Below are 17,449 nucleotides of genomic sequence, written 5' to 3' on the forward strand. Positions count from 1 at the left end.
GTCCAGTAGATGGAGATATTACACCAGTTATAACATATTAAGGGAAGGAAGAGTTATGAAAAGTTGAGGTGAGAAACATTTAGGATTTTAACCTTTTAAAAACGAGGCCTATTTGCAGGCCTCAGCTCGAATAAAGATAAGAAATACCTAATTAATTGTATAAAAAAAAATAAAAATAAAAAAAAAAAAAAACTTTTTTTATATATTTTTGAGATGAGAAAAATCATGGAACTATCAGAATACATGTTACTGGTTCACATAAGATAAGGATGGAACACAGCAGAACTTGGAAAACTCAAAAGCTCGATCTTGAAAAACAGCACTTTTAGGGTATTGTTTTTTGGAAAGTATGGGTATCCAAGACTTTTAATATGCTGGGCTCTTAGAACAACTGATATAGGCTCTATATACACAGCTATACATAGATACAGTGAAACATTTATGAAATATAGAGCATTTCAAATTAGAAAACTGATCAAATACTCCAATATTTGAATAAAAAAGTATTTTTAAAATTCAAAAACACTCTATATCACTTCTATGTATCACTCATGATGTTCATTGAATCAACAGACCGAAGATTGGACCTTTTTTGAGTGTTTTAAGCTCTTTCTATGCCCTTTTTAGTTATTTAGCTTAAGGTCAAATCCTGCTTCAGACTCTCTGTTCAGGGCTGTATCTCAGCCCCCCCCTCTCCGATTTTCACCATTGAGACATCCTTCGAACCGTAGGAGCCAATAGAATTGCCTGGAATTGAAAGCTAGATGATTGACAGCACTATTAGCCAATAAAGCTCAAAAAGGTCCAGCTCTGAAATCTGATTTGCTGAGCTTCCAACCCTCCCAAGAATCCGAGGAGTGTCGGAGAGACACGAATCGAACGGATTCACACGGAGCACCAGCAGCTGGACAAACATGAAGTGGAAGTACGGAGATATTCCATTTTTTCGCTGAGATTCGACCAAAAGTAAGTACAATATTCGATGAAAGCTGTGTGACTTTTTGTGTTCGAAGCTGAATATCTCTGCGATGGTTTACCGGGGAGAGAAATGGAAACTATGTCCGTAATCTCCGTCAGGCGCTCGTGCTTTTTCATGCTGCATGTTCGTAGGTAGCATGTTGCTAACGGAGTGTAGCAGCCTTTTTCTCCGGTCTGTCCCAGTCATATCGAGTATGATTTATGATATTTTGTTATTTGTTTGCTTGGCTGATGGGAGATGTGTTTGTCTCATGTAGAAGTGACCTAGTTCATGTTGTTCCCAGGACGCTGAGGTTTCTGCAGAACTATAACATCACTATATTCGTTCTTCGTGGGTTCTCTGCCAGTTACTTTTAACACAAAACTCTCTAAGTTTTGATGTACTCTGCGTCCAAATGGGGGACCTACGGGTGTATCTGGTTTTAAACAAATACTGACACAAAGACCTCAAAATATGGTGGAAGAGAGAGAGAGACAGACACACTTTGTTTCAGTCTAAATGTCATATTTTGACCACTTTTAGTGAATATTGAACCATATTCAGTTCAGCAGAAACATCAAACTCAAATATAAGGTTTCTGTCTTTGGTTTCTTAAACCTTAATGTAATAAAGGGGATAAATGAAACAAGCCACGTTACACTTTGTGTCACACAGATGATTATAAGTGGATTCATCTTCTAGTTGTTTCTGTTTCAGACGTTCAGGGGGAAACTGATCTGCTCTATTACAATATTTATGACAACTTTAATAAATCTGTACCTTTTCATAACCTGTGTACCTGAGCAGCTGAATCCCTGAAAAGTGAAGCAGAAGTATTTAAATCACCGTGTGAGGGCATTACACCAGACACCATGGAGACACTGAGTTTACAACACAACTGGGTTTTATTGGTAGATGCAGCGTTCATGCCGTCAGTGTTTACAGGTTATCAAAGTGAGACAGAGGTAAAGACACACTCAATGCACCAATGTTGGTGGAAATGCTGCTAATTAAGAAGCTGACAGAGCTAGAAAAAAGAAAACTAATTTAAAATATGTAATCAACCTGATCAAGGTGTTTCATTATTTCAGCTTGTGGCATATTTAAAACTACGAGGAAAGAAATCACATTCCAACACTTTATTGATGTGATCAGTTATTGTTTCTGCACGTTATCCTAACATCTGATGAACCGCCTGCATCAGCCTCTCCACCTGATCTGAACGTGAGTCCTTGTTCTCAAACATAACACACCTGTTGCCACACTTTGTAACTATCGTATTGAGGTCAGGTGTGAAGGAGCGCATGAAGTCCTCCTCGGTCATCTGGCCCTGCTTCAGGTCGGCCTCTCGGGTGAACAGGATGAGCGTTTTCTCATAAGCTTTGCTGCCAAAAGCTTTTTCCAACTTCCACAGTATGTTTCTCTCACCGTCTGTAAATCTGCTGACGTGGATCACGAGTAGGTACACAGTGGACCCGTCCTCACTGAGATATCTGCACTTATTCACGTGTTTCTCATTAGTTGTCTCATTGGTGTCGTCGAAGATGTCCGGAGTATCGATGACCCGAACCCGTCTACCGTCTATCTCGAGGTCCATCACTTGGCACTCTGTGGTGACCGGACATGAGCTGGCCTTTGACCTGAAGATATCCTCTCTGAGGATCGTGTTTCCACTCGCGCTCTTTCCCGTCCCGGACATTCCCAGCAGAACCAGGTTCACTCTGGTGTCAGAGGGCTTTCCTGCATTGATGGAGAACAAAAGGACTTTACACAATTATGTTTTCATAACGACAAGCAGCTGCATTAAAAAAAAAAGTAAACATGTTATCATGTTGGTTTATTTTTTGTATTACAAGTTTTATGAAATGTAATGTTTAAATATGCAAATAATTCATTTAGACCTTTTTCTTCAGTCGTTCTGCTCATATAGTTGAAAAGCTCCGACATGGTGAAGCTTCTGAACGGGTAAGATTCAGAGCGTTCGTGGTTGAGCGGCAGCACCACGGTGAACTCCTCTGTGGGTTTTCCAGTCAACTTGTGGAGCTGTTCTATCTGCTTCCACACCTCGTTTGTTGAAAAGCCTTCCTTCACCACCAACAAAGACAAGTCAGGGTAGCAAATAGCAAATACTTCCTTTATGTCTTTGCTTCGCTTGTTCAAGTCCGGTGGACATATGAACCTGTATGTGTTATTTTCATATATCTCAGTTTCTTTCAGAACCCTTGTTTTGACTTCATCGTTCTCTATGATGTTGAATATCAGGCCCTTCTTCAAAGCAGCCTCACTTCCCAGAACAACAATCGTCTTTTCTGTGAAAACAACAAACATAATTTACCTGATAGGTACAATAAAGAATCCTACACATTATTATAGTATATATATATTGCCAATATTTTACAACACTTTATTTTATTGTGATATATCTCAAATGTAAACTGTAATTTGTAAATTTTGATCTTTGTCTACTTTTGATGAAGAACACAATTTTAGTTCCTTTAGCTTTTTTTTATCCTTTATCCTTTTTTTCAAGTATGACTATTGATATCTAATAAAAGGAGGTGGCTCCTAACTACTCCTGCACAAGGTTCAAACTTACATGCAAATAAAAATTAAATAAAATGTTGCAGAACTTACTGTGAGACATGTTCCTCAGATCCAGTGCTGCACCGTAGAGTCCAGAGAAGCAGTGTGGTGTCTGCAGAACGAGCTGCTCTCTTTTATATGGAGCTGTTATGTAACACTAAGGGGGGGGGGGGGGGTGTCAGCTGTGTAGCTGCTATATAAACCACAGTCTGAAACTAATGCTTTTCATGTGTGTTGAGACATCGCTGCTGAGAGAAGATGGCTTCAGTTTCTGCTGGTAAGACTTTGAGTCACAATGTGCTCATATCCACTAAAGTATCTCTACATGAAGCCAATGACATCATCTTTTCAGACAGCTTCAGCAGACAGTTGTGAATTTGTGTTGCAGGTCCCGACTTGAGAATCGTGATGATCGGAAAAACCGGTGTGGGCAAGAGCGCCGTTGGAAACACCATTCTGGGAAACAAGATCTTCTTGTCCCGTCCCAGTTCAGAGTCCGTGACTGAGACCTGCAAGAAAGGTGTGACATGCTGGGGCAACAGAGTGGTCAGTGTGGTGGACACACCGGGCATCCTGGACACCAAGAAGTCAGTTGAGTTCATGAAGAGAGAGATCTTGAAGTGCGTGCAGGTCTCGTGTCCCGGTCCTCACGTGTTCCTGCTGGTCCTCCAAGTCGGTCGATTCACCAAAGAGGAGAAGAACTCCGTGGAGGCCCTGCAAGAGCTGTTCGGCCCCAAAGCCAACCAGTACATGATCGTGCTGTTCACCCGCGGCGGCGACCTCGGGGACACGACCATCCAGGACTACATCCGCGAGGGCAGTCAAGACCTCCGAAAGGTCATCCAGAGCTGTGGAAACCGGTTCCACGTCTTTGACAACACCAGCAAAGACAGAGGCCAAGTGGAGGAGCTGACCAAGAAGATCGACGACATGTACGCCATCAACGGGGGGACGCACTACACGGACGCCATGTACAAAGAAGTGACGGAAAAACTACCGATGTTAAAGAAGAACCCGGATATATTCTATGAGTTCATTGCCGCACTGATGAAACGTTTGTTAATTTTTCGTCTTATTCTTGGAAGAGACTAACTAACCCACAATCTGAAGTCCTTTTGTTCTTCTATGTTGTTTTAAATTTACACTCGTAAAGCATCTTCTAGTCAGGGAAAAGAAAAACAGCTTAATTGACAAACACATGAAATAATGTGACACACTTACAGTGTACACAGAACAAAAGGTTTTTAAGAAAATGATTCAAGTGATTTTGATTTATAGAGCCCATTATCACAAATCATAACTTTGCTCCAAGTAGCTGTATGCATATGTTATTGATTATAAAAATGCTTCTCGTATCTCCTGTCTCTGCTGCACATGCATCTCTTGTGGATGTTACAGTATAATCACGGTGGTTTGGTATGTCTGGACAGAACAGTATGCTGTTTGATTTTTCACTTATAATGACATGATTTAACATGTATGTGTGTTTTATGCTGTTAAAAGATGAAATAAAAACATGACCCCCCAATGACATCTGATTATCATCGTTTCATGATATTGTAATATTAATTGAGCTATACAACTCATTATTAAATCATAAATTGTTATTATTATTATTACTATCAATATTATCAATATAATTACTGCTGTTGGTATTATATAATGTATATATAATATGACCATTTCAGTACACCAGGACCCTGGAACCAGCTCAACATGAAATGCTTTTTACATATATCTACATAATCCATAGAGTGATCATTAGTTCATCAATACTGGTATGATCTTTGACAAGTCTCCTCTGCAAAATGTTCTCTATCTGATTTACTTCTTATTCTCAGGAGTAATTTGCAGTGTAATATAAATATAGTCAAACAAAAATGCTAAAGATGTAATTCAAAGAGAGGATTGCATTAAATTGTATAGGAGTACCAGTGTGTGTGTGTGTGTGTGTGTGTGTGTGTGTGTGTGTGTGTGTGCTAAAGGAGGCGATAATAATAATAATAAGTATAATCATAATAAATGGCGTGTCATCCAAAAACACTTTTACTGTTTCTATTGTGTCGAAATAAACGTCACCTTTGAACCTTCAACAAACGGCTGCTCTCCTCCTTCCAGGCTACCAGACAAAATCCTCAGCACTGAGCAAGTTGCTCACATTCAAGTTTAAAGCATTTGCATGATGATTTGTTCTATTAACAGTAATAATAATAGTATTAAGCTTTATTTTTTACGACATAAAATGCAGCTCAAAGTGCTTCAAGGAAAAACACAAAAGTCTCTAAAAACAGGAGACACAGGAAGTGAAAACAACGAGATGGAAATAGGATAGATCAATAAAACAAGTTCATATGGGTAAAAACATTGTTTTTAATGTGTCTGTTCATCCGCTTCTAAAACAAGTCCAAAGGAAACAACAAATCATGACGCTTAAAAAACACACTGAAATATACACAAACGACACATAGAAGTTTCTTTCCTTAAACGTTTCTTAACGTTTCTTAACTACTGTTTCACGGTTGTTCCGTGCCGTGTGTTCTCTGGGCTTTCTCTCTTTCCCCTTTTTCCTGTCTAGCAGCTGCAGCTCGTGAGTGAAGGCGGCTGGACTCAATCACCTGTTGGTGCCATGGTGGTTAAAAGGAGATCCACACACACAGCTTGAACGCTGCTTTTTGGTGGGCCATGTATCACTACTGCTTTAATCCTTATTTTCACATTTTATTTTACCGGATCATATGGGATTAGTTTTTATTCTTTTTATAAATCTGAATGTTTTAATGTGTTTCTATCAAACAGATAAATATAAACCTTCTGCAGATATTAAAGTTCACCAGATGCATCTTATTCACATTTGATTTGTCATTATAACGCTTGTTTTAGTCTTCTCACATGTGTGTGTATGTGTATATATATATGTATATATATATGTATGTGTGTATATATATATATATATATATATATGTATGTGTATATATATATATATATATATATGTGTGTATATATATATATATATATGTATATATATATGTATATATATACACACAGTATATATGTATATATACCGATATTACATAACTAAATACTAACATCTTACATAACTATCATATTGTTTTCTCTCTTCTTGCCATTGCACATCATCCTCATCATCATTATTATTAATGACTATCATCTGTGTCATATGTGGTAGTTATTAATTATAACTTTTAATAATGATTATGTGTCTTTGTTGTTGTTTTAGGAGCAGATGAAAAACACAGTAGCCAACGTGAAGAAGAAGAAGAAGAAGATTTAAAAGCAGCGTTCAAGCTGTGTGTGTGGATCTCCTCCGTTCAAGCGTGCTTACTAGTGTTAATAGTCTGCCGCAGTAGTGTGATTCCTAGTGTGGTGTTTTGTTTCACCATCTCTAATTAAACCTAAGTATTTCTCCATCTTTTACTAAACCTGTTTGGGCCTCACCATGTGTCTATTAGAACAAAGACTTGGGCCTACATGGCTGCAGAGCAGTCAGCAGCCTGATTTGAGTTTAAAGATTCACACCAACCCCTGTGGGACGTGAAGTCGCACCCAAGTGTGACTTTTCATCCAAACTCAACACTTGGGTCTCATTCGACGACAACCACAGACACCCCAGGGCTTCCTGCGGTGCAGCCCCCGCTCAGCTATAAAGCTTCTGCAGCACCTCAACGCAGGGTCCTTCCGTCTGACTCGTGCTGGAGCAAGGGGGCAAGAACAAAGTCAGGATTAAATATCACGTCACAGCACACTGCAACGAATGACCTGGATGAAAAACACAGATCAGCACTTTTCTGAAAGTGATACGGATCTTTGTTGATCTATCTTCTGTTTAATGATCAATAGAAAGGTCGTATTTGATGTGTGTGATCACATTGTGTGGACTTACATCAATAGAGTCACGAGTAGTTTTATTATCAAATGTACGTGGACAGTTTATCTGATCAGCTTTTACGGTTTCTCTTATAAAAAGATAAAACTCACCATAAACCTTCAACAAATAGTTTCTCTTGCATTTCTATGGATCATTATATTCTCCATTCATCCACCTTTGGACCTCCGATCTTCTGTCTAAACACAGGATCACACGGGAGCAATTTTTTTTGGGGGGGTTAAGTGTTTTGCTCAAGGACAACTAGCAGAGCCGGAGACGGGGATTGTATTGCTGACCCTCTGATTGAAGGGCGGCCCTGCTCTCCACTTAGCCACAATCACCTTCATTCAAGTTCATCACTTGACGTCTTCTACACTGACTGTGGAGTCTGGAGGACTTTGTCACTTGAACATTCTCTTTGGTCTTTTCTTAATTTTGTTTTATTTATATTTTGATGTATTTTTACATTTGTGCTTCATGATTATATTACTTGCTGATATTTCTTCATTTTGTTAGAATATATGTCATGTGATGTTTGTAAGACATTTCAAATAAATAGATCACAAACCCCCAAAAATGTGCAGACTATATTAATAATAATACATTTTTGTTTATTTTTATGGATCTATTCCGACATTCAGAGAATTAATATAGCAGAAAATAACAATTATCTGTATCTGTGTAAAGATGTATTGTAGTAATGTCTACAGAGAATCTCTGTGTGTCGTTATCACAACTTCTCTGCTCTTCATTCGAGCATGAAGACCCTGTTAAACTGGTTTCACTGGTGTATTTTACACGTTTAGCTCCCTCTAGCTGTGGTTTTCTTCCACACAAGATGAACAGACTAACTCACTGGTATTACAATACAACAGTTATTCTAAACAATGAGATCAATGATGATCAAACCAGGGCAGGGTCAGTCACTATGTGTTCCTATTTGTTTAAAATCCTAAATGTTTGTCTCCTCTTAACTCTCATGTTCTGTACTTTGACTCAGTCAGCCTCAACCGAACAGTAAACTAAATGATGACTGATGAAATATTACCATCTACTGGACATTTGATGTACACCTTCCTCATGTAGAGAAGCCTTCATGTATCACTACTGCTTTAATTACATTATAACTTATTTTAACATTTTATTTTACCGGATCATATGGGATTAGTTTTTATTCTTTTTATAAATCTGAATCTTTTAATGTGTTTCTATCAAACAGATAAATATAAACCTTCTGCAGATATTAAAGTTCACCAGATGCATCTTGTTCACATTTGATTTGTCATTATAACGCTTGTTTTAGTCTTCTCACATGTCACAGTTATGTTGAGACCTTAAGAACATTCTGACAGTCCTTCCGACGGGATCAGGTTCCAAGAGGAAACGTGACGTTGCGGTTCCGGTGAAGACAACACAGCGACACGGAGCTCTCCGGTTTAACGGACAACACGGGAGCTGAACCTCAGATTCACACACACACACACACACACACACACACACACACACACACACACACACACACACACACACACACACACCTCTGGCTGCTGGGATCAATAGGAATCTATGGGGAGACATGGATCTGATTAATCGGATCAACGTGAACCGAAACCGGAAACATCCGTTTCCACCCTGCTGGAGTCATATAACGGACAGAACCGGGAACAACACGTTTGGTGAGTAACGCAGAGAACCGGAGGACAACTCGTCTGACCGGGATTCATTCGGTGTATTTCTATTGAAGTTATAAAGTGTAGCTTGAAACAGGAACGTTCACAGACAGAAGCTGCTTCTCATCTCCATAGACTGTATTATTCTACTGATCTGATGAATAACAATGAAGCGTTCCAGAAGTCATGTTGTTGTAAAGAACATTCATTCATTCTGCTGTTTGGAATATAGAAAGATGACAGATTATTAGTGATTAGTGATTGTTTTGTTAATCCAGCAACAACACTTCATTTAAACTGAAACAATGACTGAAGTGACTTGTTGCAAAGAGACGCACCTTAATTTAACTCGTAAATATCTAATCAAACATTCACCAAAGGACCACTGACGCACTGTGGGTTTGTGTTTACACATCATAAGAGTTCATTGTCAATGCTGGATTCTGTTTTCCTCATTATTTACAATGCAAAAAAAAAAAAATATATAAATATATATATATATATATATATATATATATATATATATATATATATATATATATACATATGTATATATATATATATATATATATATATATATGTATATATATGTATATATGTATATAACCACAGGTGTCCACAGTGTTACCCGATTCATAGACAAAGCACAGAACTATGTATACTTAAACAACAACAAAAAATAATTAAACTAAACGAATGACTATCAAAATAAAAGCCTTATTATATCTTAAAATATAAAAAAATCTAACTTCAATAAGCAAACATCTAGAATAATTAAACAATACTACTTAGAATAAAACAACTAAATACTAACATCCTACATAACTATTATATCGTTTTCTCTCTTCTTTCTGCCATTGTACATCATCATCATCATTATTATTAATGACTATCATCTGTGTCATATGTGGTAGTTATTAATGATTAATTATAACTTTTAATAATGATTATGTTTCTCTGTTGTTGTTTTAGGAGCAGATGAAAAACATAGTAGCCAACGTGAAGAAGAAGAAGAAGAAGATTTAAAAGCTTCTGTTTGAGATCAAGTTGAGAAAAAGAAGAAGAAAAAGAAAGAAAAGATGGAAGAAGAAAAGGGGAAAGATCTCTCTCTGGATTCCTCTGCCTCAAAGAACGAGACCTTTCCTGCAGCAAACAGCTCATCTGACACGCTGCATGGAGACATCTCTGAGACTCACAGGGCTTCTGCCACTGATCCCTCTGACTCCATGTTCCATCAACCTCTACTTCATTCACTCTATGAAACAGAAATGATAGAACATCACTCCTCTGCAGCAGCTTCTACATCAAGAGTCCTTATGGGTAATGCCACTGGGGTCCACCAAGCCACAAGAACTAGAGAAGAACTATCTGAGCCTTTGGTCTTAAGTTCTAACATATGTGAAAGAAAAAGAAGAAAAAGAAAAAGTTGTCTGTCCCTGAAAATGTTACACACAGATGAGAGTGAACAGTCAGAACATGGCAGCCCCAGCTCTCCTAGCACTCCTGTCCTTATTAGCTTCTGTACCTTCCCTCGGTCCTCTTCTAATGCAGACCTTCGGTCTCCAGAAATCAGCCCTGTGGTTTTTCAGTTTGCCTCCTCTAACACAGGAGAAAACCCCCAAAAAGACACATGGGGATTTCCGGTGCAGTCAGAAAGTAAGACTAACAGGGACCATAGTGCTCTAGGAGAAATGGAGTCACCTGATACTGTAGAAGACTTCAGGTCTGACATCTTGGACTTTAGTTCTCTGTTTCAACCAACTCCGTCAGGTTCACAGTACTATTCAGGACAAAGAGCCCAGACTCAGTCCATTGCCCCAACTGTTGCCGGCCCTCCATGTCCACAAGGCAGACCCACATTCATCCAGGACTCAACCGTCTCTACCGAAGAAATCGTTGCACAAGATTTATTCCAGCTTTTCTTTATGGAGCCTGACATTGAGCCGGGAGGAGGCGGCGATGCTGTGGTTGAAATGGACTCACCTGTTAGAGCCGTGAACTACTCCGTCACCAACGCCCTACCAGAACGTAGTCACCCCCAATCTCCTTGGATCAGGAGAGACTCCAGCTGCCTGTCTCGCTCTCACAGCATGCCTTCACTGAGTCAAATAACCTCTGTGGAGATCAGGACCCTCAGACGAGCTGAAAGCTCACCTGACACGCTGTTAATCTCTGAGGAGTTCACACCTGACATCACCGCTGATGAGAACGATGACGAAACCTTCCGGTTCCGGTGCTCCTGCCCAGGCCTGTACCGGTGCAGCGTGACCGGCTTGGTGTTCCACATGGGCGGAGAAGGGGACGTGATCTACAGGACCGTCCCTTGGGACTGGAGGCTTCTGGCCCAGCATTGCAAGAAGCCCGCGGGACCCCTGTTTGACATCAAGTGTGAGCAGCAGTCGGTGCGTGGCCTTCACCTCCCGCACTGTGAGATCCGCTCCACGGGGGGCTGTGACTTCCTCTCGGTCGCTCACGTGAAAGACGAGGGCGTCGAGTTCATCGGCCCGAATAAGACGACAGAAACTCACGTCGTCATAAGCGTCACGGGGTTTTCTGCGTTCGGTAACGTCAAGGACGAAGACTCGCCCCCCGACCCGGTCCGAGCGCTGGTTCTGCTGTTCTACAGGCCTCCAGCCGACCCTGATCCAGAATCCCTCCTCAATGTGTTGTTGCTACCGAGGAACGTGGTGCTCCGGGACGTTCTGCGCATCAGGAAGAAGACAGTAGGAGATGAGAGCTACATCGAAACGTCTCCACACTGTAAACTGTTCCCAGAGCAGGAGTACACTCTGTCCACGAGTCCTGAAGGCCACCAGGTTCTGGTTCAGCCAACCGAAGCGGAGTTTGACAGTGACAACTATCACAACTACTTCCCGTCGTTCCAGGTGACTTGGGAGACGACGCTGAAACACATCAAGCTATTTTTGAGAGACACAAACACCTCCCGCAGTGCCTGGGAAAGACGCGTTTGTCTTTCAGCCGCTGGAGTCAGAAGGTCCAGTGGACCGAGCTCTCTGAACCTCCCTGCTCGTGAGAAGCTGCTGGTCACACGGAGCGACTTCATCGAGGGCATCTCTGGACCCGTTCTCAAAAGTCTGCTGGACAAACTGTTTGAGAAAACCGTGATAACCGATTCAGAGAGGGAGTCGGCGGACGAGATGCCGAACAAGAGGGACAAAGCTCGTTTCGTTGTGGACACCGTGAGGAGCAAAGGTGAAGCTGCCAGTTCAGAGCTGATTGAGATCCTCTGTGAGACCGACCCCTTCCTCTGGGAACATCTGGGCTTGATCTGAAGCTAACGGAACTGATACAAAATATAGCATCTATACTAAAACGTTTAAAACATTAGATTCCTTAATTTGTTGCCATTTTTGGTCTTTTTGTTAAATACGTCATCAAAACTATGCACTATTTCTTTATTAGTATTTAGTTTTTAAATGTTGAATTTAAAGTTTTTCATATTTTACTGATGAATCTATTTCAAACATCTTTGACCAAATTATTGCCACTTCTGTCTTTTGCACTTTTCATGACGTCAGTTGATTCTTAACACTTTATCGTCTGATTTTAGTCGTTTTGATGTTATTTTATTTTACTTTGATTTTAAAAGGTACGTGTTGCTTTCTGTAAGGTGTCATTAAGTTGTAAGAACAACAAGTAATGCAACTTTTAAGGTACTGCAGGTAAAATAACTGATGTTCATTTAATGCTTTTAAAAGACATTTTTTGTAAACTGTATTTTCAATAGTGCCAGTAACTTCCAGATGACATCATGACATCATGACATCATGACATCATGACATCACACAACAATGCTTTTCATTTGGGTTTTAAAAGTTCGTCCTTAATTAACTTAATGTATCCAAGGGACCAACAAGGTATATTATAATTGTGACTTAATGCTCGTGTCTTATCTTAGTTTATCTCAAAATATGAACTCTTTCATTGACTGTGTACCTTCATTAACCAGCAGGGGGAGGTGTTTGCTTGTTAATGATATATATATATATATATATATATATATATATATATATATATATATATATATATATATATATATATTATTATTGGCCACAATCATTAAAATATGTTTCTTCTGGTTTATTGATATTGTTCAACTTGCAGGTATGAGAATGGTAATATTGTTTCAAGAAAAAAAAATGAATGTGTTTTTGCACTTTGTTGCTTTATCGTTGAATAAAGTTATATTTTCAACAAAAAGAAAGTATCTTCGTTTTGGCCTCAGTATTGAATTGAAGTCATGTTATAACAATGGTGGCTTTCTCAATGTGCGGCCTCTTTAAGTCACACTAATGGTGACACAGCCCTCTCCACTTGAACTTAATGGAGACATCTCATGTTAAAGGCGCAGCAGCAGCAGAAGAAGAAGGTTTAGTATCAGTTTGAAATGTTTGTTTAAAGGTTTTCTCTTGATCCCATAGAGGTCTACTGTCAGTATGGAAACACCCTTCAACCACAGGCAGCTCGTCTGTGATAAGCGCTCCAGTTTCCAGACGAGTAGATGATTAAGTTGTGAGTTAGCTGAACTACTGCGTCTCTGTGTCACTCAAAATGATGCAATGAACACATTCTGTAAGATGACTTCAACGCATAGACAATCTACAGATAGTATATATATATATTTTTAATTGCAACTATTTGATTAATCAACAGTTCAGTTCAGCTCTATTACTTTAAAAACATTTTGTATTTCATTTATGTTCATGAATGCATCAGATGTTTTACATTTTTACTTTAATAATGACTTAAAACGATTTAAAGATAATTATTAAATTATATTTTTTTAATTCAGAAGATTTTTGAGCAAAAATAATAAATACTAATAATTCTAAATCGTTTTTATTTCTATTATTTTGTATTTTAATGTCACTTCCGGTTTGATCTCCGCTAGCTTCCGGTCTCGTCGCGCTAACTGCCGGCAGCTTGTCGGACCGTTGGAGTGAACCAGCGCAGCATCCAGCCTTCTCAGCCGGACGGTGTGAGCCGCTGAACGGGACCGTTTCTCCGGTAGATGTTTTGCGGCTCTCGCTGCGGACGTTAACAGCTCAACCCGTCGCTTACAACAAGTGCAATTTATCCGTGTTCGGAGCCCCGAGGAGGTCCGGAGGATGAACCCCCAGTGTGCCCGCTGCGGGAAGATCGTCTATCCGACGGAGAAAGTCAGCTGCCTGGACAAGGTGAGCACGTGTGTTTATCCAACAGTAACCCAACATATGTGTGTGAATGGTTCAACCTCTGCACTGCTACGGTTTAGTTTAACATCGTTCTATTTCATTGTATATATTGTGCATTTTATATTTAATATTTGTCTCTGTTATTTGTATTTACCTGTACCATAATTGCTGCTGTAGCGAAAACAAATTAAATTAAAATTAAATTATTATTAGTATCTATCTCTCTATCTCTCTAAAATAAAGCATAAGTTAATCATCTATTATCCCTCTGTTCTCTAATCCATTAAAGGAATATATAGTTGATAGCAATCAGATCAAAGCTATAATCTTCTTTTATTTAGTTATTAGCCCCAAAACTACCGTAATACTATAATAGAGACTTAAGGTGGGAGGTTTATGGTTAATTTAGCACATTTCATGCATCACGTTACTTATATAAATATTCATTTTAACATTATTGCATCAGCCTGAATGACACAAGTAGTAGCTCATGATGACTCTTGACTTCTCTGGTTCAAACTAGCTTTTTGGATTCACACTAAAATCCTCTTTGGATTGAATTTACAACGACACTCATGAATATACAAAATAAAACAATGTCTTTTATTCATAGTGTGTCGCAGCAGAGGTAGAAGTTATAACTAAATGAAAGAAAAGCCTAAAATATAAACGTCGTTGAATGAGTGAATAAGGAATGTCAGAGGAATGTTTCAGGATTCCAGTAAACAAAAGCAAGTGTCCGTGTTTGCGTGGCAACACCTCTGTAACAGTCAGTTGCATAATGGTGATAAATTATGAATTTATCTTCTGCGTTCGCTGTCTGTCCGATGAGGCATCAGATGACACAACAGCATGTAGGCACAGCATGTGAAGCCCCTCCCACCTCCTGATAACACAGGAGCATAACGTAACATAACATAACATAACATAACGTAACATAACATAACATAACGTAACGTAACATAACGTAACGTAACGTAATGTAACGTAACGTAACGTAACGTAACGTAACGTAACGTAACGTAACGTAACGTAACGTAATATGTAACGTAACCTAACATGATATAATGTAATACAACGTCAGTATCATCGCTCTAAAGAAAGAAGAAGGTACCTTCAGAGCTGTTTGGTGAAAGCTGACGTTTGACTTGTTTGAAGTGAGAATAAAGGAATAAAAGAGCTCAGTGTGAGAAACAGAGAAAGAGAAGAAGAAAGCCTCTCTAACGAGCTTTACAGACGACGTGTCACTTCTCCTCACCTTTTAGTAACGGGAACATGAAAACAAAATTCAACGGGAGAATAAAAGCGAACCGGTTTAATTTTCTTAGGATCTGCTGTTGAAATGAGACTTTTTGTGTCAGTTATAACTTACAAAGCTGAGCACCACTTGTTTATATATATATATATATATATATATATATATATATATATATATATATATATATATATATATATATATATATATATATAAGTATTGATGTATCGATAGTGTATATTTGAAACGTGTACTTGGTTTACAGATGAAACATAAACCAGTCAGTGCTCTGTGGTGGACAGACGTGTCGACACCAGTAGGAGTAATCAGGCTACACTGGTCACTTCCTATGGGTTTGGACACATCGTGCTCTTTCACTGAAATGAAGCTCAGACATGTGACCACATTAGAAAGTCAAACATCATTTGGAGCCGATTGGCTCTCTGAGGGATTTGAATAATCCTAATGCAGGGCAGATGGAGGGAGGTCTGAACTGGAAATCGAACGAGCGAATGTTCGGCAGCAAACTGACTTCCTTCACTTTTAATCCAGCCTCCCACTGTGTTTATATTTAGTTTCTAAAACACCCGCATGTCAAAACCGCATCAATCAGGAAGTGCAAGGCGGACAGTCCCGCCCATGCTGTTTGACGGACAGGCGGGCTTGTGAGGAGGGACGGTGCGGAGACTTGAACTTACCAAAAAACAGTAATAGACCCCAGAATGTCTGCTGCTGCACCTGGAAGTCAAGAGCGTATACAGGAAGTGAGTGTCGTCACCATGACGTCACCCGTTAGTTTTCTGGACTGCCAATATGGAGCCTTGAGTTTGTCATTTTTTGCCGTCGCCATCTTGGTTTCTGGACGTCGCCATCTTGGTTTCTGTACGTCGCCATCCAGGTTTTTGATTGTCGCCACCTTGGTTTTGCGCAATCACCAACTTGGTATTTGGCCGTCTCCATCTTGTTTTTCTGCAACCAGAAGTGATATGAAATTTGTATGCGACCAAAATGTTACAATTGAACTTTCATGAAGTGAAAACACACTAAATGGTTAAAGTTGTAAGACCGGACAACGGCGTGGTAGAGACCTGTCAATCACTGTGTAGCCCCGCCCCTAAATCATCCCCTCTTTATGGTGTGTTTGACTCTAAATGGAGCATAATGTACTAAATGAACATCATGCTGTATTGAAGAAGACTGTAAACTAGAGATTGAGACCATAAACTCATGTTTACAATGTTTACTGAGGGAATAAATCATGAGAGAAGTAGAGTCATTTTAGACTAGACTTCTATACAACCAGAGGAGTCGCCCCCTGGTGGACACTAGAGAGAGGTAGAGTCATTTTAGACTAGACTTCTATACAACCAGAGGAGTCGCCCTCTGGTGGACACTAGAGAGAATGCAGCTTTAACATACTTTACTTTTCAGACACAAAGTTTGCCTCCTGAAACGGACTCATCAAATCCAATATTGACATGTATGTGTATGTGTGTGTGTGTGTGTTGTCTCCAGAACTGGCACAAAGGATGTTTCCACTGCGAGGTTTGTAAGATGACCCTGAACATGAAGAACTACAAAGGATACGACAAGAAACCCTACTGCAACGCGTGAGTCCTGATCTCTCTCTCTCTCTCTCTCTCTCTGTCTCTCTCTCTCTCTTTCTGTCTCTTTCTGTCTCTCTCTCTCTCTCTCTCTCTCTTTCTGTCTCTTCTCTCTCTCTCTCTCTCTCTCTCTCTCTCTCTCTCTCTCTCTTTCTTTCTTTCTTTCTTTCTCTCTCTCTCTCTCTCTCTCTCTCTCTCTCTCTCTCTCTCTGTCTCTCTCTCTCTCTTTCTTTCTCTCTCTCTCTCTCTCTCTCTGTGTCTCTCTCTCTCTCTCTCTGTCTCTCTCTACATACACTTA

The 17,449-nt window shown here is 39.6% G+C and overlaps 2 protein-coding genes across 2 annotated transcripts; one reads left to right on the plus strand and one right to left on the minus strand.

Moving 5' to 3' along the window:
* Window positions 1-665: 665 nt before the first annotated feature.
* Window positions 666-13,080, plus strand: LOC137872110 (uncharacterized). The gene is made up of 4 exons (XM_068710344.1): window positions 666-966; window positions 3,781-3,818; window positions 3,930-4,618; window positions 10,138-13,080. Exons 2-4 carry the CDS (start codon window positions 3,800-3,802, stop codon window positions 12,388-12,390), a joined length of 2,961 nt encoding a protein of 986 aa, XP_068566445.1. The 5' UTR covers window positions 666-966; window positions 3,781-3,799; the 3' UTR covers window positions 12,391-13,080.
* On the minus strand, window positions 1,845-3,636 carry LOC137871677 (GTPase IMAP family member 7-like). The gene is made up of 3 exons (XM_068709546.1): window positions 3,593-3,636; window positions 2,860-3,267; window positions 1,845-2,698 (listed from the first exon to the last, which is right to left on the minus strand). Exons 1-3 carry the CDS (start codon window positions 3,600-3,602, stop codon window positions 2,130-2,132), a joined length of 987 nt encoding a protein of 328 aa, XP_068565647.1. The 5' UTR covers window positions 3,603-3,636; the 3' UTR covers window positions 1,845-2,129.
* Window positions 13,081-17,449: the final 4,369 nt, after the last annotated feature.

Source organism: Cebidichthys violaceus, unplaced genomic scaffold, assembly GCF_023349555.1.
Source record: "Cebidichthys violaceus isolate CVI_PGR_0920_01 unplaced genomic scaffold, fCebVio1.0.p SCAF_15, whole genome shotgun sequence".
In the NCBI taxonomy this organism is placed as follows: Eukaryota; Metazoa; Chordata; class Actinopteri; order Perciformes; family Stichaeidae; genus Cebidichthys; species Cebidichthys violaceus.

Coding starts and splice junctions, on each gene's coding strand:
- LOC137871677 (XM_068709546.1), bottom strand. Junction 2,699..2,859: donor CAGAACGACTGAAGAAAAAG/GTCTAAATGAAT, acceptor CCATCAATGCAG/GAAAGCCCTCTGACACCAGA.
- LOC137872110 (XM_068710344.1), top strand. Junction 4,619..10,137: donor TGTTAATTTTTCGTCTTATT/CTTGGAAGAGAC, acceptor GCTTCTGTTTGA/GATCAAGTTGAGAAAAAGAA.